Source organism: Hylobates moloch, unplaced genomic scaffold (assembly GCF_009828535.3).
Source record: "Hylobates moloch isolate HMO894 unplaced genomic scaffold, HMol_V3 SCAFFOLD_13, whole genome shotgun sequence".
In the NCBI taxonomy this organism is placed as follows: Eukaryota; Metazoa; Chordata; class Mammalia; order Primates; family Hylobatidae; genus Hylobates; species Hylobates moloch.
Genome location: NW_026652288.1, coordinates 50616260 through 50637233, shown reverse-complemented (window position 1 = coordinate 50637233; position 20974 = coordinate 50616260). Strand labels below are relative to the sequence as shown.

The following is a 20974-nucleotide window of genomic DNA, read 5'->3' as shown; positions in this document are numbered from 1 at the left end:
AGACCAGCGCTCTCTCTCTCTCTCTCTCTGAAATAAAATGTGTAATTTTCTTCAGGGAGTTATTTTAATTTTTTCTCCATGCTGAGTAAAACTATTGGGCGAGCAGTGAAGCGTGGAGAAGCACTGGCGTCTCTGGTGGGTAACAGTTAACTAAGAAAGAGGCTGTGGCACCCACACCCGTCCGCTCCAGCCTCCCAGGCTGCCCAGGCCCTGCGCTTCCTCCCCAGGGGACAGGCGCACTACCCCAGGGGGAAAACCAAGGGCTTTGCCATGGATAGGGTCAATGTTGGTTACAGCTGCCAGGCAGGGCACACCAGCCCCACCGTGCACTGCCTGCCTCCTCCCGGCAGAGTTTGAGCCTCTCCTTCCCTGGAGGAGCTGAAGGTCTGACTCATTTTGGCCAGGCTTGGGTGGACACAGAGTGCCTGCCTGCTCTCCTCCTTCCTGTCACAATCTGCAGGTCTGCCCAGGCCCCAGCCTCGGCTTCTGCAGCATCGTCGGGAGTCAGCTGCGGCAACCAAGCCAGAGGCCTCATACCTACTTCCCTACACTGGGGGTGCGTAAGGCCCAGATCCCTGATTTCTCCCTGAACAGGGGCTTCTGCTTTGGGGCCTGGGGTAGTTTCCCCACCAGCCAGCCTCCTAGAACGTATTTCCAGGTAACAGGGTCTGGCATTGCTCTGGGGGAGTTCATGGAGGGGGCTTCTGGGTTGCAAGCGGAGACCATGGAGCCTGCCTCTCCACTTTGCCCTGGAACCCACCCCCTCTGGCAGCAAGAAAGAAGGGGAAGAAGCATGACTTACCTTCCCGGGGGAGTGGGAAGAGGGGGGACACGGCCCACTCTGAGCAATTAGAGGAAAGAGGAGGAAAAAATAAGAGGACAAAAATATCAACACGACCTCGAAGGCGACAGGTCCTTATGGAAATAAGTAAGTAAATAAATAAATAAGGATCCACCCTCTTCCCCCTCTCCACCCTGCAAGGGGGATGTGGGGGTGGGGCAAAGGAACAGCACCAGGGCTTTTTAGTGTAACTGAGCATTAGAGAAATAGGCATGGCTTCTATGTGAATTTAGGAGTTTGAAACTTTTGGAGGTTATTTATGTGAATAGCCCGAAGGCAAGCCCGTGAGTGGCTCTTGGGGGACCACGTGATATCATTAAACCAAGTTTTATGGTGTAGGGAGAGCTGACAAACCCACAATATATTTACATCATATATAATCTTAACTGTCCAGCCACGCAGCTGCTGGTGAGGTTTAATGCTAGGACAGAGGCCCTAGCAGTTAGAGGGGATTACGGCGCTGGGGACGATGGTGAGAGAGGTTACATCTTCGCAAATGAATCCCAGGCGAACGCTGTGAGTTAATTCTCTCTTTCTCTCTCTCAGACCCTTTCTCCCATTTACCTAACCACCCCTCTCACTTGATAGAAGGCAGCTCCCACTCATTAGGGGGAGGGGGAAAAGGCCTTCCCAGGCTGGGGTGGGAGAAGAGAAGAAGCCGCAGAAAAAGCCGCTGGGAAGTAGGAAGATGGAGGAGCTTGTCTACCCGGAGCAGCCCTCCCCTTCCCACTCCTTATTCTCTCTGACTGCAAGTTAACTGGGGTAGAGAGGCCTTGGTTGTTTAGAGTTTCGCCAGGTCTTCCTGACCCTTTCAGTTGAGAAGAAAGCAAGCGGCAGCAACAAGCGTGTTTGGTGTCTGTACGGGTATGTAAACTCTAGACACAAGCTCAAAATGCCTCTGGGGCCCCCTGTTCCAGGGAGGGGTGAGTTCAGCCCTTGGCCAGTGGCCCAAGGTGGGAAACTGGGGAGAAAGGCAGGGAAGGAGGGTTTTGTGGCTTCTAAGCCCACAGGCTACTGCTGCCTGAACTGGCAAAAGCATCTCCAAGGTGGCTGTTTGAACCCAGAGGTCCCAGAGTGCCCCCTCCCTCCCTCACCACCAGGTTTGGATGGGCAGCTGTCTCAGCCTCCGTAGTTTGGCATCTTAGTCCGTCTGAAGCCAGTGTGGTTTCATGCTTCCTCCTCTCCTAGCTGCTTGGGTCTTCCTGGCATTCCCAGCTCTTGCCTCAGATAATAGTAGGCCCTAAGAGCCCTAGAGGTTCCTGCTGTGAGTGGAGTGTAACTGTGTGTTGAATGGGTGAGGGAGCAGAGGCAATGTCTTTGCTAGGCTGGGAAAGTAAGTCCCCCAACCTTAAGGACAGAGTAGCCCCTCGGGGATGAAGCTAGCAGGGCCCAATCTGAGCACTGCACCCTGGGGTCAATCCTCAGGCTAGGGCGCCCTTCAGGTTTCTAGGAAGGAGCAGCAGAAGCGTTGGGCATGAGAGGCACGTGTCTTCCACACCTGCGAGTGCTATCCCTCCCTGTGCATCACTGGGAGCTAAGCCAGGAAAGTGACAACATGTGAATTCAGGCTCCTGTACTGGCCAGCCATGAATAGCCAGGGCTTTGGAAGCAGGGCTGAATGCCAGCGGACCCATAAGCGCAACTCCACCAGGCTGGGAGAAAGGGGTGGGGAGCAGAGGGAGTGAGCCAGATATGGACCTTCCAGAAGGGGGGCATGCCTGGGGAGCAGGGGTGTCTGGGCATCTGCTTCGTGGAGAGGTGCTGTTGGGGGATGAGAAGGGAATGCTGTTAGCCTCATCCCCGCTGCTCAAGGGACTGAGGAAGAAGCGAGAAGCAGGCAGACTCTGGGAGAATGAAGCGAGCACAGAGGCCCAAATAAATGGGGAGTCTTAGCTGAGCCCCATTCTTCGGTCTAGGGGTCTCTCACTTGCATGAGGAGCTCGGGAACCCGACATGGAGGATTCCCTTGACGCCGTCCCTCGGGGCCTCAGGCTCGGCCAAGATTCAGCCTCCCCCACCCTCCTCCCTGATACCTTTATTTTCCTAGGATCCCAGGGAATTCTCTCCAGCAACGCATCGGAAAAAGCTAATTATCAGTTTCTCCCTTCCTCATTACCTGTCCTTCTTGGCTCTCTCCTTCCCTCTAGCCTGTGATTTTGAGGGTTTCTGGAAACTTTCCTATCCAAGCAGCGGGGAGATGGGAGTTTCTCTTGGTCTGTAACTTGAATCTTCCCCTCCCTCCAGCCTCCCCAGGGCTCTAGGGAGCAAGTGCAGTGGTCTTTAACCGGAATTTAGCCAGGGCCGCAGTCCCACACCCAGGCAAGACTCCACCCTGACACCCGCCCTGACTCTCGGCCAAATCTCAGTCCCATTCCCTTCCTCTCTGTGTAGACGGCATTCGAGGGTGTTTAAAGATTTATACAGCGTCCCTTGAGCCCTTTGATGACTTCTTCACCCCCTTTTCTGTTCTTTAGGCTCAAATGTTCCATTTAAATACCACCCCTCTTCCTGTGATAATTGATTCTCCTTCCCCTCAAATAGTTTGCCTCAGTTTTTTACTGTTTTGTAAAAACAGTTTCTAGTTCCACCTGGAAACAGGGCAAACACAAAGGAGGCCTGAAATTCTTGGTTTTCCCACCCACTACCCCAAACCCTAATTTGGAGTCTCTCCGGAGCGGAGGATGGGCATGCAATCAGGTGCCAAGCTTTCCAGCCAACCCGGGAAGCTTTTAATTTTGTTCCTAGCTCTTTAACCCAAGGAGAGGTCAAGCAACCAATCAGAAATGCACTAAGCAGGGTCACATGGTCCCCACCAACCAATTAGCAAAAAGTACTTGGGTCTCTGTCTCGCTCTTCCCATACGGCCCTGTTCCTTCCTCCCTCCCTCCCTTCCCACCACAGCCTTAGCTCCTGGGTTTATTCTATCACAGATTTGGAAGGCTGGAGTGATACCCAGCATATTCTGGCCTCCTCTCTCAGTCCCTGAACCAGCTCTGAGGAGTCTTTGGCTTGTCTCCTCAGTTGCTTACAAAGTTGTATCTGGGAGTCAATCTCAAATGCACAAGGATGTGAAGTTGTGGGGGCATCCTCTGGATTATTCCCACGTTCGTCAGCGTGATTCTACCCAATTTGCTGGGTGTTGTAGGTGTAGACTCTAAATTAGACTATAGAGCAAATGCGGATATGAACTCCAGCCCTGAATTCAAATTCTGGCTGTGATTATTCCCCATACACTTATAAGTATTCATTCTCTTCTGATTTTCATGAGGGCAGGTGGGGTGAGAGGAGAGCCCTTTTGATTTATCTTTCTGGAAATGCTCCAATAGCCATTAGCTTTATCAGACTGCCTCAGGCATGGTTAAGGAAGGGAGCAAAAGTGGAGATTTTTTGAAAGTTCTGTTTGGTACCTTTCGTTTGCCGAATTACTTTGAGCTGGTTAAGGGTTCTGGAAAGGAATGAGCACAGAGAATTCCGACTTTCCTCACTCTCCACATTAAATAATTGATGGATTTGTTTAAAACCCTTCCCTTTCCATTCTTTTAACAGGATATAATAATAGTAATAATAGACTAGGTGATGATCCTATGTCCTGGCCAATAGCCATCAAAAGGTACAGCTTACTGAAGGTGTGGATTTCAGTGTTTGAGTTTACATGGATTAGGCTAAGAACAAGCAATAGGCGAGAAACTATTGCTGAGTAAGAGCATCTGATGGCACAGGGAGTGCACAGCTGTGACAGAAATGCTTGTGTTTCCTGAACACTTGGGCTGGGCCCTGAGCCAGTCCACTGCTGGGTCCAGACCCAGGCATTCTCCCCCAGCTCCTTCTCTAGAGCTTTGTTTCAGAGTGAATTTTCTGGTTGGGTTCTCCTCCCCTTCTCTTCCTGATCTCTTGCCCTGTTTGAGCTAAGGGGCAGGAGTTCTGATGGACTGTGACACCTGGACCTCTAAGCACCCCCTGGGGGCATTAAGAGTACAAGAATGGGAAGGATAGTCCGGACTGAGCTGGGCTTTGTCAACACCCCACTCCTTGTTTGTCTTCTGAGTGGAGCTGGTTTGGGGACAATGCCACAGGCCAGGTGGGAAGGATAAGGATGAGAAGCCAGAAAAAGAGCAGCTCTTCTAGAAATCATTGAGCCCTCACTTCCCAAGTTACCTTCAACCACACTGCTCCATCTGCCTCTTTTGAGACTTTCACTCTTGTCGCCCTGGCTGGAGTGCAATGGCACAATCTTGGCTCATCGCAAACTCTGTCTCCTGGGTTCAAGCAATTCTCCTGCCGCAACCTCCCAAGTAGCTGGGATTACAGGTGCCCACCACCACACCCAGCTAATTTTTGTATTTTTGGCAGAGATGAGATTTAATCATGTTGCCCAGGCTGACCTCAGGTAATCCACACGCCTCATCCTCCCAAAGTGCTGGGATTACAGGTGTGAACCACTGCACCCTGCCTTTTCTTTTCTTCTTTTTTTTTTTTTTTGAGACGGAGTTTCACTCTTGTTGCCCAGGCTGTAGTGCAATGGCAGGATCTCGGCTCACTTCAACCTCTGCCTCCTGGGTTCAAGCGATTCTTCTGCCTCAGCCTCCTGAGTAGCTGGGATTACAGGCATGCACCACCATGCCCGGCTAATTTTTTTTTTTTTTTTTTTTTGAGACGGAGTCTCGCTCTGTCGCCCAGGCTGGAGTGCAGTGGCGCGATCTCGGCTCACTGCAAGCTCCACCTCCTGGGTTCACGCCGTTCTCCTGCCTCAGCTGGGACTACAGGCGCCCGCCACCATGACTGGCTAATTTTTTTTTTTTTTTTTTTTGTATTTTTAGTAGAGACGGGGTTTCACCGTGGTCTCGATCTCCTGACCTCGTGATCCGCCCGCCTCGGCCTCCCAAAGTGCTGGGATTACAAGCGTGAGCCACCGCACCCGGCCTAATTTTGTATTTTTAATAGAGACAGGGTTTCTCCATGTTGGTCAGGCTGGTCTCAAACTCCAGACATCAGGTGATCCGCCTGCCTTGGCCTCCCAAGGTGCTGGGATTACAGGCATGAGCCACCATGGCCGGCCCCATTTGCCTCTTTTATGAGTTAGAATTAAAGGACTCACTTATTCTTCCCCAGTGAATGGTGTGGCAGGTTGTTGGAGACCAACTCTCACCCTCAATGTGGACTTCTCACACTGGGGTACCAGATCTCATGAAGAGTTAGGAAACAAAGACGGGGGGAGATTGGTTCTATCCACACAAGCACTGGGAAAAGAGATTTTATGAGTGCCTCGACCCCTCCTAATATCTAGGTAAACTTTCTCTTTTTGACTATTGTTCTCTGTCTGTAACTGCTTTGGACTGAGTTTTTGAGAGGGGGAATGCTGAAACATCATTGTTCTAGGATTTAATTAGGTCCTTTTTGCTGAGAAGATGAGCACCACCACCCTGAGCCTCTTCTTTAGTGGGAATAGGGCACCTGAAGCCCTTTGAGGTGAAGGAGAAAGAAAATCTGGAATCAGGATGCCAAACTAGGGTTTTGGGGTGAGAGATTCAATTAAAGCAGAAGACGATGCTGTTTGAGAGCCAAGAAAGTCACATCCTTTCCTACCCGTCCCCACTTTTATTGGCTCCTTGTGACCCATATTGATATGTCTGTTCTGATAATATCTCTGCTAGCTGCTTTGATGGGGCTCCAGGAGCCCAAGGAACTGCCAGACAAGGTCTGGGCTGAGGAACTTGGGTGATACAAATCTCTTTATTTTTGAGGCCTACACAACCCTTGTAATCATCTCCCTCTCCCAATCCCAAGGTTCACTGAGAGGCAAAAAGGGAACAGAGATACCTCAGAGGAAGCGGTTTGGGTGTGCAATGTGGGACTTGGGAAAATGAAGACCTTGTTCAGCCTCTAAGGACCACATTTTAGCAGCTATGAGAAGAGGTTGAACACTGGGGCTGGGCCCTGAGCCAGTCCACTGCTCCAGGCATGCTGGGGAGCCAGTGCAGGGAGAAGGCTGCTTCTCTATACCTGTACACATGTACAGAGAAAGTTCTACAGTGATCTGCAACCCCTTATGGGCTGGGTGAAATGTGTAGCCTGGTCACCTAGGATCCTTTCAGTTCTGCACCACAGGTCTCAGAGAGGCAGTTCAGGCTTGGTTCTGCCGTCTAAAGATTGTCATTTCCCCTAGCCCCTGGCCCTGACACGAGAATACCTGAACACACAGAAATACATACATGTGCCCAAGGATGGTATGGCAGAGGTCAGAAGCCTGGGCTGGATGCAGTAACCAGCATGGAACCAGCTTCCCACTCCTTCCCTCCCACTCCATTCTTCCCGTCAGCCCAGCTTGGAAACCATTTGTCCTCCCCACCCCACCCCCACCCCTCAAGCCCTGAGCAGCTGTTGAGTTTCCTTCCTTCTGCCTTTCTGGAAAACCCAAACCCTAGAGCTGACTCCAGGGATGGTGGCAGCCAGGCTTTCTGTGATCTTCAGTGTCGTGTTGGCCCCGATTGAGTTGTTGGGAGTTGAAGAGACATGGAGGGTCTAAGGAGGCCAGAATCTTATCTGATCTAATCCCCCTCTCCTTCTGTTCCAAGCTCAAACTCCAAACTCCTCAGGGCTCCCTTGCTCAGACATTAGAGATAAATCTTGTCTAGTAAATACTTCTTTTAAAAGTCAACTTTCTGGCTGGAAAACACAGGGTGTGTGTGTGTGTGTGTGCGCGCGCGTGTGTGTGTGTAAGGAGTAGTAAGGGTCAGGTCTTTCATTTTATGTTGTGTCTCTCCCCATCCCCTGGGTGGAGGATGGGGGCATGGGCTGAGGTTTTATTGAGGGTGCTTTTCCTGTTGGGAGTAAAGACAGGGTCATAAACGCCTAGAGGAGGGTGTTTTGATGTGGTGACTTCTCAGGAAGTAGCATCTGAGGTTTTGCTTTGTAAATCACTCTCCCCCAAAGCTGGCTTGGTAGATTGGATTGCACTTCCCCAAGCCCACCTGAGGCCCCTCCTTGCCTCCCTTCCCCAGTAAACTAAAGGAGAAATATAACAGAGCATCTGGAGTCTTCAAAATCCTCTGCCTCCAATTTCTTTTTTAAAAGGCTAGTTGGTGATTTTTTTTTCCCTCAAAGTTTTCCCCTAAAAAATAATGCAACGTTTCATTTCCTTTTGCCCATGCAGTCCCTGGTCCCCCAACCCCTCAGTCACAAAGGAACTAACATTGATGGTAAATAGCCTCAGAGCCTGGCTGTAGATATCAGGACTCTTCTGTTCTGGGGCTGATCCCTCCCTGTCACTCTTTCCCCAAGCCCCAAACCCCCTTTGACAAGGTAGAACTTCAGATGTATAAGAGGAAGAGTTCATGGGAGCTAGGAAAAAAAGGAGATGGGAGGGGAGCATAGGGGAACCCCATCGTGTATTGCATGAATGGAGGAAACTCTGCAGTCTGTCCCTGGGTTTTTTTGTAATTAAGATGGGTGCAGGGGTGTGTGTGTGTGTGTATGTGTGTGTGTGTGTGTGTGTGTGTGTATGTGTAAGCCCCTAGCCCTCTCACATCTCTATCTACCAAACAAACAATATATTTTACCTAAATAGCTCCATTTCCTAATGATAATGAGTCTTCCCCTCCTAAGGATCCCCCACTCCCTCGCTGGCAAGTCCCTCCCTTGTGCCTGGGGCTATGGAGCTGAAGGAAAACAAAGTAAAGAGCCCTCGGCCAGGCGCGGTGGCTCACGCTTGTAATCCCAGCACTTTGGGAGGCCGAAGCGGGCGGATCACGAGGTCAGGAGATCGAGACCACGGCGAAACCCCATCTCTACTAAAAATACAAAAAATGAGCCGGGCATGGTGGCGGGCGCCTGTAGTCCCAGCTACTCGGAGAGGCTGAGGCAGGAGAATGGCGTGAACCCGGGAGGCGGAGCTTGCAGTGAGCCGAGATCGCGCCACTGCACTCCAGCCTGGGTGACAGAGCGAGACTCCGTCTCAAAAAAAAAAAAAAAAAAAAAAAAAGAGCCCTCTAACTCAGCCTTAGTTCAAGCCAGATCAGGTCAGGAAGCTTTCAGGCCCAGGCATCAGGGCTTATATTCATTGCCAGCAAAATGCCCCTATATGCTGGAAATATGTCATAGATTATATGAGTTCCTGGGCCCTCTTAGTACTTGCGAAGGCTCTAGTCCACCCTCATTTCTTTCTCAGAGAAGCCTGGGCTGGGATACTCCAAACCCACAAGAACTAGAGATTCCTCTTCATTCCTAGGACTCCATGCAAATAATCTTCACAGAGAGCTGAGCGCTCCCATAGTTATATATGTGAAAACGTATTTGTAGATCATTCTATGTCTATATCAGGATGTATGTTTTATATTCCTTTTTGCTCCACATTTAAATGCAGATTTATAAATCTTTAGATTTATAGATCCATAGTGAACATAACAGTCCTTGGTCGAATTCCTGTGTGCACTTCACCAATCTTTCTATAGTGGTTGGATGTATATGCTAGGATGTATTGGTACAGCTCTCTTGAAACACCTAGGTGAATATTTGGAAACTTTTTGTTGGTTGGAAAGAACTATGTGTGTGTTCAATGTCTATTTTGAAAATTTTATCTAGGTTTATGCAAGGATCCTAACCCATAAAATAGCTACATATTGAAGCTACATATTTAGAGATCTTTACAGTCTTTGCATTTTTGCTGAAAAACTTACATGTTTGAACATATGTTTAGAGATGGTTTCATAATGCGTGCATCTGTGTATAGGGGCATAGATCTCCCTTCTAGAAGGACTTAAACTTACTGCATCTCTGTCTCCTCTCTATCTCTGTGTCTGTGATATACAAAGATATTAGGTGAGTGGGGGTAGGGAACAAATATATTTTGGATGTTTGGCTTACTAAAGCAAGTAATTCTGTCTCTATTTCCAAGGCCATCTCCAAAATCTAGTCCCACTAAGTTATCTGTCCCTCGAAAACCTACTCTAGGGGTTATAGCCTGCCTCCAGGCTGCCTCTGTGACCTGAGATCCAAGCTGAGGCTCCCTACCTCTCAAGGTAGCCACTAAAAAGAAGGGGGAGAGAAGAAAGGGGAGAGTCCTCCAGCCCAGTTCCTCTTGGATCCCCAGGGCAAGAGGCTGACAGGGGCTTGTATATCTCCCTACACCCGCAACTGGGCCTTTGAAATGTGGGGGAAAAGGGGACCAAGTTCCCAACTATTTTTGTAGGGTGCCCAAATGATGCCAGGGTTACTGCACAACCCATAGGTTCCTCCTGCCCAGTTGTTCTCGGTGCCCAGTGCCCAATTAAGCGGCCACCTTGCGCCCAGCAGCCCCGCTCTTATCGGCTGGGATTGATGCCTCGGCGGCTCCTGTATATCATTTCCAAGATTTTTTCTGTCCAACTCCTCGGCTCCTTTGGCTTCCGCGGCTTTGACTAATGATTGCAACAGATGCCAACGTCTCCAGAATCCTAATAGCCAGGCAGGAGGACTCTTATTTACCCGGCAACATTGCTGTGGGGAAGAGGGTCTGGGGGGCAAGTACCGGGGTGTCGTAGGTCAGGAAACAGGGAGAAGGTTGTGGCCGACTCAAGTGTCACTGAACTTCTTCCTAGTCAGAAAGACATTCCCAATCCCCTTCTCTCCTTGAGGGAAATATATATATATATAGATATCCTGCCATATATATATATATATATATACACACACACACACACACTGTTAATAATAACTCATTGCTGCCTCGTTAGAAAAGATCAAAGAATGAACACAACGTGGGCGAATAAGCAGAGCAATGTTTATTTGTTGTAAATAAATGAGAGATTAAGTGGAAAACCAGCAGTTTGGGAAGGAAAAAGAGAAAGAGAAAGAAGTCAGCCACGGTGGGAGAAGGGGCTCCTTTTCTTCATTTCTTGTCTTCCCCTTTCTCTCCCCAACCTAAGTCTACTCTTCTCATCAATTTCTCCCCTCTTTCCCTTCCTTCGCCTCACCTTCAATCCCTCGGGTGGAGGGGCTGAACAGCGTGTTCCCGGGCGGAGGTGCGCGCAGCCACCCCAGGCTGCTGCCAGGTGCCCGCTGGGGCTGCCAGGGTGAGGGGGCCTCTGGGCTGTGGAGCGAAAGTCAGATCCACCGCCTACTGCGGGGTAGGGGCCGCAGCGGGGACCGCCAGCCCTGTGGTCCCTCTCGCGCTGACTGGCTTAAAGTCGTGGCCGAATTCGCGTCTCTTCTGGTGCTTCTCGCCAGCCAGCTCAGGGCCCAGGTGTTTGGGGCGAAGGGGCTCGAGCTCCCCGCAAGCCTGGAGCCAGGCGTCCCCCTTCCTCCGGGCTCAATCCAGACCTTTCAACACACACCTCATTCGGGGGAGGAGAAAAGCACAGGACCGCGGAGAGCCCAGCTTTGAGGCCAGGCCTGAAGGGATAACCCACACAGGAAATGTTTTCCTATCAGAGAATAATGGAGCACAAAATAATTCAGAAAGCGAATGAATGGGCAGGACCACAGCCTGAGAGTCCCGCGCCGCGGGGCCACTGCAGAGCCGGTCGCCCGAGCACCGCGGCAGGAACATTTCGTTGGAATGTAGGGAGAGGCCGCAGCCCGCCCCGGACCCAGGCCGCGAGGGGCGCGCCGGCCGCCGAGGGGCCGCCTCTAAATTACAGCCCGCCGGGAGGACTCTGAAATACAAAAAGGGAGCCGAAAGATTTAAACAGTCGGAGGCAGAGGCGTCCCGAGGCGGCCAAAGCGGAAATCAATCACGTAATTAAAACAGGGAGGGGGCGAGGCCCGAGGCTGGGGGTCCCGGATTCGGAGGAGGCGGCCAAGGTGCAGGCCGAGGCTGGCGAGCGGCTTAGTTAGGGACGTTGCTCGCCCGCCAGGACCAGAGCGCGCGGAGGGGCTTCGGGGAAGTTCATAACACATCGCTATTGATTCCCGCTTGGCTAGGAAGAGCAGACTCTGGTGCCCTCTCCCAGGCCAGACCCTGAAGCCGCCGACGGCCTCTTCTCCGACTTTCCCATTTTTGTGGGGTTGAGACGTGCAGTTGCAGTTGAAGGCCGCTTCCCAGATCCCACTGGTGCCACGATTTTGCCAAGGCAAGTTTGCGAACCCAAATGGCATCAAGATGCTGCCTTTGGGTTTGAGGGGATGGAGGGAGGTGACACTCCAGTTTCAGGCACTTAGAAATCTCTCTCGACCTTGATTCCTCCAACCCAGGATTCAAGGCATGCCCGGAAAGACTCCAATCTATGGGCCGAGGCTTGGAAGGGGTGTGCGAGGCAGACGGGGTTATTAAAGGGAGAGCTTGGGGCTGAGCAAACTGGACCCCTTTGGGCAGGAAAGGAGAAAGAACAGTTCCTTTCCTAGAGAACAAAAGGCACACCGGGAGCTGTGTTTTGTGAGGGGAAGATGTTCTTATTATTGAGGTTAATCATGGTAATGATCTGGTATGGCTGGGTCAGCCCAGGAGACCGCGCTCTCCAAAGTTCTTTCTCACAGAGGTTTCTCTGGAAGAGTCAAGGGTTCCCCAACTTCACTATGGTTGGGGAAAATAAAATAAATAATCCTTTCCTCTGCCTTTTCCTCTCCCTCCCTTAAAAACTCCAGAAAAAGAGAAACCTTATAAAATCTCCATCACCCCACTTCTTTTTCCTCGGCTCTATCCAGTTTACTAAAAAGCACGGTTTTTGGGAATTGAGTTTTTCTGGAGCACCCTTCTTGTGAAGCAACAGAGGTGACCCGACCAAGTCCCCATGAATTCTCACGCTGACCCTGGAGAGGACCCAGGATTCCCTTGCCTACTGTAGAATTCTCTCTATCCTTAGTTTTTCCCAGTCTCTGCCTTCTTTGGTCTTGGGTGCCTAATCTCATGGGTCTCTGGCAGATCAGAGGCCAAGAACAGATTAAGGCACTTTGAGATACCCTCATCAACTCTTAAAAGTGTTTCTAGCTTCCTGTCATCTCTTTAATACTGGGAGTACCAGGCCAGGGAGCCCTCCATAAACTAACCTAAGGCCAGCCTGATTTCTAGATCTTTTCAAGCCACATTTAGGTTCCTTGAAAAATAAAAGTCCCCCTCCCTAGCAAGAAATTCAGGTCACAAACCTGCAGCACAGCAAGGTTCCTGCATCCACACATCAGAATTTTCAACAACAACAATTTTCATAATAAGAATTAAAGCTTGCATCAAAGTTAGCAAGGGACACCCCAAACCAAGTTTTAAAAAGGCTATCATCCAGCAGTCTTGAAGAGGGGTGGGGGCCAATGAGGCTGGGATGAGGGAGGAAGGTGGTGGAGAACCCAACCTCTAACTAACAATTTCTCCAGCATAAAAATGAAACATCAAATTCGTTAGCCCAGGGCCTTCATTTTTCCCCTTCCACATTATAACTAGTTATTGAACTCGCTGGAAGATCTAAAGGCCATTTGCGAAGAGACAAATTTCAATGGAGTTTCCCCATCAATAACCCCATGGCAGTGACCTATTGGAACAAGTCAAACACCCGAGGTGAAATGCAGGTCACTCTGTCTAACCAATATTAAAATGCGGCCACTTTTTAAAAAGCCACTTTAAACGAGATTTGAGGAAAATTGAATTCCAAGGAAGGCAAAGGCAAGGCGGGGGAAATCCATGAGAGGACCTTGCCTATGGTCTCCAAACAAACAAGAGAAATTCATCTTTAATATTTTAAAGGGGGGCAAATTAACATTCCATGATTGCTTTTTTTTTTTGAGACTATAAGCGATTCCAGGAGAAGAAAAAAGGTTGAGTATTTTCTGGTGACACATCCAGGTTATTAAAATCATTTTAGACCAATTCATTACTTTTACTGACAAGAGATTTAAGAAAAAATCAATTAAGCATTTGCATATTCTTTTGCATACATTAGCCCTGGCTGCTGGCATTAGAAAGCGACAAACACATACACACACACACACACACACACACATGCACACACATACACACACACACACACACACACACACACACGAAAAAAATGGGCTATGAGCCTTGATTTGGTTTGGGGTTTTCAAGTTGCCCAAAGGAAAAAAAAATCAAAGTGAAATGAATTGCCTGATTGCATACCATCTAAAAGTCAATTTATATGAGTGAAAGGAAACAGACATGTTGCAATTTTTAATCCCTAAAACAACAACAACAACAACAACAACAACATTCACACACATAAACCCTGCATTTCAAAGAGTGGGGAAAGGAATGACCCTCATTTTCCTTCCCTTTGCCCTCCAAATCCTGAATTGGTTACTCATTTATTTTTCTCCCTTGGAAAAATCAGAGAGGGATACAATTTTAATACAGCAGAAAATCTATGGAGCCGCTGAGCTCTCTCAGCTGGCAGCTTGTTACTGGGGAGGGGAGGAATATGGGTTATCCAACGGTCAGTATGGTAATCCAGGCACAATAAGGCCTCACACACAATGGACACATATTTTTCTTCAGCGATGTCAGAAGGGAAGCGCTTTGTACTGAAACATGTTTCCGAAAGAGAAACCACATCGAGATTTAGAAAGGAGTTGAGGTGGAGGGGCAATTTCAGAGAGCATTTGGATGCTGACAAAAGGTAGTCAGAAAAAATAAAAATAAATAAAACTGGGGCAAAGTAAGGTGGAGGACAGGGCAGAGGTGCAGTCCCTGGGCCAGCAAGGCGGGAGGCAGGAGGGTGAAACACAAAAGAAGACAGGACCAGATACAAGGATTCATCACAGATGAGAGCTGCTTTAGTACCCCCACCCCCTCCCAATGAAGCCATTGCTAAGTGCAAAAGCCCTTAGAATGGATTTTATTTCTGTGCTTGTAATAATATCCAGGTGAAAATGTTTGTCTGTATGTGTGTGGTATTTTACCCATGTGACAGGCGACTTCCTTGCTATTAAGCTATAGGAGCCCAAAGGGAGTTGCTGTTGTTGTTTTGTAAATGATGTAGATGAGTGTGGGCACATTTGGGGGAATCTTGGAGACTTCACTTTCTGGATGTGCATGTTGAATTAGCTGCACGAACCTGGAATGAAAACGCTACATATTTATAGCTGCATAAAGAGGCATTTAATATATTAATAAATATTAATAGTGTGCATGCATATATGTTAACCATAATAACCAAAGACAGACTTGACATTCAGTTGGGGGCATCTGAACCCTCTGTGTCTACTACTTAAACTGGCCCAAAGTCAGTCTCCTTGACCCACCTGCAGAAGCTCAGAAACCTGGGGGGGGTGGGATGTGACAGGCAACATATTGGGGAGGACTCCTTAACAAGTCCAGGAGGGTGAAGATTGAAGAAAACAGGGTTAGGGTCGGGGCAGGGATGGTAAAACGTGAGCGTGAGGGCTGAGAGGAGGAGAGTCAGGCTCACAGCTCACCTTTCCAGGTGAGGCAGCCGTATCCAGGTACAGGCCTAGAAGGGAGACTGGGCTTGGGAAGGGGAAGTTTTCCTCCCTCTTCATCAACCCTCTCCACATGGTACCAAAGTTTGCTGAGCTTTGGACTTCCCCGTGGAGCCATCTGGGACTGCAGTTCAGACTTAGGTACTAGGATTCAGCACTGGTTTCCCTTTGCCCTCTTCCAGCAATTTATAACGAACCCACCCCCACCACCAATGATTAAAATAAGACAACCCTCACACAACCCAAACCACTATTAACCAAGCAGTAGCCTTCCTCCACCCCCTCACTCACAGTCTCAAGTTCCTCTCCAACGAAACCAGCCTGTCCTCACATGCAGAGGGTTCCGGACAAGAGTGGGCAAGGGTTCTCAGCCAACTCTGAGAATTTGGGAATCTCCATTAGAGGTGGTCAGCCTCTGGGGAACTCCTGTTCCTTCACCTGGCCCAGTGACAGTGGGCATGGGCACTGTCCTCTTGGAGAGAGAGTATTCAGGGACCCCCAAGCACCAGCTCCTTGGGAGCTAAGCCCTGGCCCTGCTGAGCCTGGGGTGGGGGTAGGGGCCTAAGCATTGGAGGGAAGGCAAGGAGGGCCCAGGCGGGAATCGGCACCCTTTGGGCACGGCTGTGGTCCAGCTTCCCTCTCATTCCAGCCCTCTGGGGAAGCCCTAATTTGGAAGTGGGGACCCTCTCCAACATCCCAAAGGTGATGAGAAAAGGATGGGAATCTCTTGCCTTCAGTCTATCTCTCACAAGGGCTTTATTTTTTTTCCCTTTCCCCTCCTCATTCCCTTAATTGCAGATGTTCTAATTAAACCCTCAAATAGTTGTTATGCCGTTTTAAAAGGTACTTATTCAAGTGTCAACCAGGCTGGGCTGGGAGGAGGCAGCGTAGGGCGGCGAATTAAAGGTAGATTGACTAATCACGGCGGCGATCATAATAATAAAATCAGAGAGAAAAAAAATCACATTACGACTTTTCGTGGAAAGGAGGGAGCAGGCAGCCAGCGGCCGCCAGCCCCGCGCCGCCGCCGACACAAAGAGTGCGGGCGATTCCGCGAGACTGATTTATGACGTTTTACAGCCCTATAAAAGCTGTAGCGACGAGGCAAGCGCTCCTACCACCGCTGGCAGATTTAGTCTAATAAATAAAACATAAACAGTTAACTTTATGTGTCACTTTTATTGTTATCAAGTAAAATATAGCCGAGCCCTGGCAAGCTATGATTTTAAACTATAATTGTTATCAAGTACAACAAGGGGACCCGGCTCCCTCCCTGGGCTCTCCCCTCCGCTACCTCCCCAACTCTGAGTTATGGGCGATCAGTTAATTGGAATTGGTGGCATGACAGGACCACCCCTAGCTGGGGGGGGATGGTTAGGGAAGCAGCTTTTCCTGGCCCCCTCCCTCCTCTATGTCCCTGCCACCCCCCTCCATCAGAGTATTACTGTGAGTGGGTGGCAGAGAGAGAGCAGGGGGTGTGAATGGGCTGGAGACCCCCAAGACTGGCCCTGCCTCCCCAACTTGGTTAGCTTAGCCTTCCGTTTTTGGAAAGCGCCTGGAGCTGGCCCTTAGGAATTCGTGTTTACATGTAAACACACGTGTTACATGGATACAGCTCCTAGCCAGAAGCAAGCAGGCTCTACCCACACAGGCCTCCCTCTTAGCTAGGTCTGCCCTCTGTGGGGACAGAGAAAGAACTCTCAGGGTCTTGGCTGGACACCATCACAGGGCACTGACTCCTGGCAGAAAGCTCTCCTCCTTGCCCCAGCTCCTTGGAGATAATTGTTAGAAAATAGCAGGCCTGGCTGAATGGGGAGTGGAAACAGGAGCCAGCAGTAGAAGAGATCCTCTGCTCTGGGGCTGGGGCAGGGAGGGTCAGTGGGTAGCAGGGGAAGGCGAGACTTCTGAACTTTGCTTTTGCCAACCGCTTCCTGTCTCTCTTCAGCGGGGGCTCAACCCCCAGACCTTCAGAAATGACGTCAGAATCATTTGCATCCCGCTGCCTCTACCTGCCTGGTCCAGCTGGGACCCTGCCTCGCCTGCCCCATGGCCAGAGGGTTGGGTGAGTGTGTATGGGGAAGAGGGGCTGGACTCTGGTATCCTTGGATGGGGAGCACTCCAGGCTCTCCAGCCTCCTGGGCTCAGCCTGGGCCCTTCCCCATCCAACCTCCACTCCAGTCCTCATTCAACTTCCTCTTCCTGCGAAAGAGGGGCGCTGCCCGGTGACCTACACAGACTGAGACACGATCGCCATGAATGGAGACCACCTCTGGAAAAGCTCAGAAGCCGAGGCCCACGGGGCCCAGCAGAGGCCTGAGGGGAGACCCTGGGCGGGGGCTGAATCACTGCCTCCCAACAGCCCCCCAATGCCCGGGCTTTGGAGGGGAGCCGGGAGCTTCCCATCTCCTTTTGCAGGGGAGGGTTGTCAGTCTGGCGGGATGTGCACTGGGGGCACCCCAACCCCTACCAGCTAACCCCACATCACCACCCACCCCCGCCCCCCCAGCACCACCACCACCACACACACAAAAAAATTGGATACATTTTGAATAAAGCGATTCGGTTCCTTATCCGGGGACTGAGTTGCTCCGTGTGATTGGCCGGCGGAGTCACATGGTGAAAGTAACTTTACAGGGTCGCTAGCTAGTAGGAGGGCTTTATGGAGCAGAAAAACGACAAAGCGAGAAAAATTATTTTCCACTCCAGAAATTAATGATCATGAGCTCGTATTTGATGGACTCTAACTACATCGATCCGAAATTTCCTCCATGCGAAGAATATTCGCAAAATAGCTACATCCCTGAACACAGTCCGGAATATTACGGCCGGACCAGGGAATCGGGATTCCAGCATCACCACCAGGAGCTGTACCCACCACCGCCTCCGCGCCCTAGCTACCCTGAGCGCCAGTATAGCTGCACCAGTCTCCAGGGGCCGGGCAATTCGCGAGGCCACGGGCCGGCCCAGGCGGGCCACCACCACCCCGAGAAATCACAGTCGCTCTGCGAGCCCGCGCCTCTCTCAGGCGCCTCCGCCTCCCCGTCCCCAGCCCCGCCAGCCTGCAGCCAGCCAGCCCCCGACCATCCCTCCAGCGCCGCCAGCAAGCAACCCATAGTCTACCCATGGATGAAAAAAATTCACGTTAGCACGGGTAGGCAACTTTGCTTTTTGCTCCCCCCCCCTTCTTCCCTAGCACTCCCCACCCTCCTCGGCCCCCTCTGGCCCCCGTCCTCCTTTCTCTCCGTCCCCCTCTCTCTCCAGGAGCGACTCTGGGTTAGCACAATTGAACTGGATTTACGAGCGAGAATGGGTAATTACATCCCCCATAAATTTTATGGCTTAGCTACTCTGGGCAGTCCGAGCCATGTGCTACGATCTGTTATGTATGTGTGAAAACTATGCTCGCTTTCTAAGGGCGCATAAATAATTCAGTGTCGTTACAATGAGGATTCCCCTCTTATTACACTACAAAGTCTTCAGCTTCCTTCAACTTCTTTATAACCCATTTAAGCTTGATGACTTTATTTCCACCACTCCCTCCTCCTGTTCCTCAGAGCTGAGGATGGGGTGAGGGTGGGGGGCGGGGAGCCTGCTGCCTCTGAACCCCACTATTTGCTTTTCCCCTCCCCCCCAGTGAACCCCAATTATAACGGAGGGGAACCCAAGCGCTCGAGGACAGCCTACACCCGGCAGCAAGTCCTGGAATTAGAGAAAGAGTTTCATTACAACCGCTACCTGACCCGAAGGAGAAGGATCGAGATCGCCCACTCGCTGTGCCTCTCTGAGAGGCAGATCAAAATCTGGTTCCAAAACCGTCGCATGAAATGGAAGAAGGACCACCGACTCCCCAACACCAAAGTCAGGTCAGCACCCCCGGCCGGCGCTGCGCCCAGCACCCTTTCGGCAGCTACCCCGGGTACTTCTGAAGACCACTCCCAGAGCGCCACGCCGCCGGAGCAGCAACGGGCAGAGGACATTACCAGGTTATAAAACATAACTCACACCCCTGCCCCCACCCCATGCCCCCACCCTCCCCTCACACACAAATTGACTCTTATTTATAGAATTTAATATATATATATATATATATATATATAGGTTCTTTTCTCTCTTCCTCTCACCTTGTCCCTTGTCAGTTCCAAACAGACAAAACAGATAAACAAACAAGCCCCCTGCCCTCCTCTCCCTTCCACTGTTAAGGACCCTTTCAAGCATGTGATGTTGTCTTAGCATGGTACCTGCTGGGTGTTTTTTTTTTTTTTAAAGGCCATTTTGGGGGTTATTTATTTTTTAAGAAAAAAAAGCTGCAAAAATTATATATTGCAAGGTGTGATGGTCTGGTTTGGGTGAATTTCTGGGGAAATGAGAAATGAGGAAAAGAAAAAAGGAAAGAAATTTTAAAGCCAATTCTCATCCTTCTCCTCCTCCTCCTTCCCCCCTCTTTCCTTAGGCCTTTTGCATTGAAAATGCACCAGGGGAGGTTAGTGAGGGGAAGTCATTTTAAGGAGAACAAAGCTATGAAGTTCTTTTGTATTATTGTTGGGGGGGGTGCGGGAGGAGAGGGGGTGAAGACAGCAGACAAAGCTAAATGCATCTGGAGAGCCTCTCAGAGCTGTTCAGTTTGAGGAGCCAAAAGAAAATCAAAATGAACTTTCAGTTCAGAGAGGCAGTCTATAGGTAGAATCTCTCCCCACCCCCATCGTGGTTATTGTGTTTTTGGACTGAATTTACTTGATTATTGTAAAACTTGCAATAAAGAATTTTAGTGTCGATGTGAAATGCCCCGTGATCAATAATAAACCAGTGGATGTGAATTAGTTTTACGTCAATGTCTGATGGTTTCTTTTTATCCCCCTCCTCTCTCTGGCCTGGTAACATCCCATCTTCTCTATAGTTGCCTAAGTTTACTTTAAACAAACACACAAATCTTAGCTCTCCATTAGTCTTCCAATGTCCTTAGAAGAAGCAGCAAGGGGGTTGGGGTATGGGATCTTCAGAAGAGGGGATGTGGAAGATTAAGGCTGATTTCTCCAGTCCCCTTCCTTCCCCCTGAGTCTGCAGAGAGACCAGACTCCTCTGGGGGCACTTCAGTGGAGCTGAGGGTGGGGGGTGTCTCACTTTTCTATAGTTAGGTACAGTTTCTTCTTTTTGTCTGTTCTCTCTCTTCCCTTCTCCCTCCTCTGTGCTGAGTAGGCTTGCCTAATTTGTAGACAAGAGGGCAAGTTTAGGGAGTGGGAAGGGGAAGAGTTTTCTTTCATCTTTTAGGGCTTTTTTGGGATGAAGGATTAAGGAAGACATCCCCTCAACATTTGAGTTCTTAAAAGAAGAAAGGTTTTGAGCTGGTGATTCTGAAGCAGCAAAGTGACCTGTCAGGATGCCTTCTCTGTTTGTTTAGGCTTGGAAAAAAGGGTAAGGTGGAGGCCAGAGGCCTGGGAGGTACCCTTGTTATGGATAGGCCTCAAAGGCTGATGCCTGGAGATAATAAAAGACTTTTACCTTTTTATTCTCTAACTTTTATTATGGACCTGCCAGGTGTTGTGAAGAGACTTAGGGAGAGTCAAGGACCACCCTCTCTTCCTATAACCTCCCAGGTCCTGGCAGCGTATGCGGATAGCCTGAACAAGCTTCTCTGGCTGTAAAGAAATAAATTAATTAAATAAAATTGTTTCCTTGGGGCTAACAAAGAAACAAAAAATCTTGCCTGAATTACCTGAATAATACGTTCAAGCCAAAGGCTCCCAAATAATTCTGGTCCTGAGAACCAGGCCCTAGCAAGGC

The 20974-nt window shown here is 49.9% G+C and overlaps 1 protein-coding gene across 3 annotated transcripts in view; it reads left to right on the top strand.

Moving 5' to 3' along the window:
- The window catches only part of HOXC4 (homeobox C4), a 39749-nt gene extending 19730 nt beyond the window's left edge, over positions 1-20019 (top strand). Inside the window, exons 1-4 of one of the 3 annotated variants that reach the window (XM_032173525.2) lie at positions 16733-16784; positions 17142-17258; positions 17903-18347; positions 18831-20019. In XM_032173525.2, coding sequence (XP_032029416.1) covers positions 17909-18347; positions 18831-19186 — 795 coding nt within the window. In that variant the 5' untranslated portion in view covers positions 16733-16784; positions 17142-17258; positions 17903-17908 and the 3' untranslated portion in view covers positions 19187-20019. Of the gene's footprint in view, positions 1-16732; positions 16865-17141; positions 17259-17404; positions 17709-17902; positions 18348-18830 lie in introns of those variants that run through there. The other 2 variants (XM_032173524.1, XR_009209248.1) reach the window with 2 other exon arrangements.
- The last annotated feature ends 955 nt before the right edge of the window (positions 20020-20974 follow it).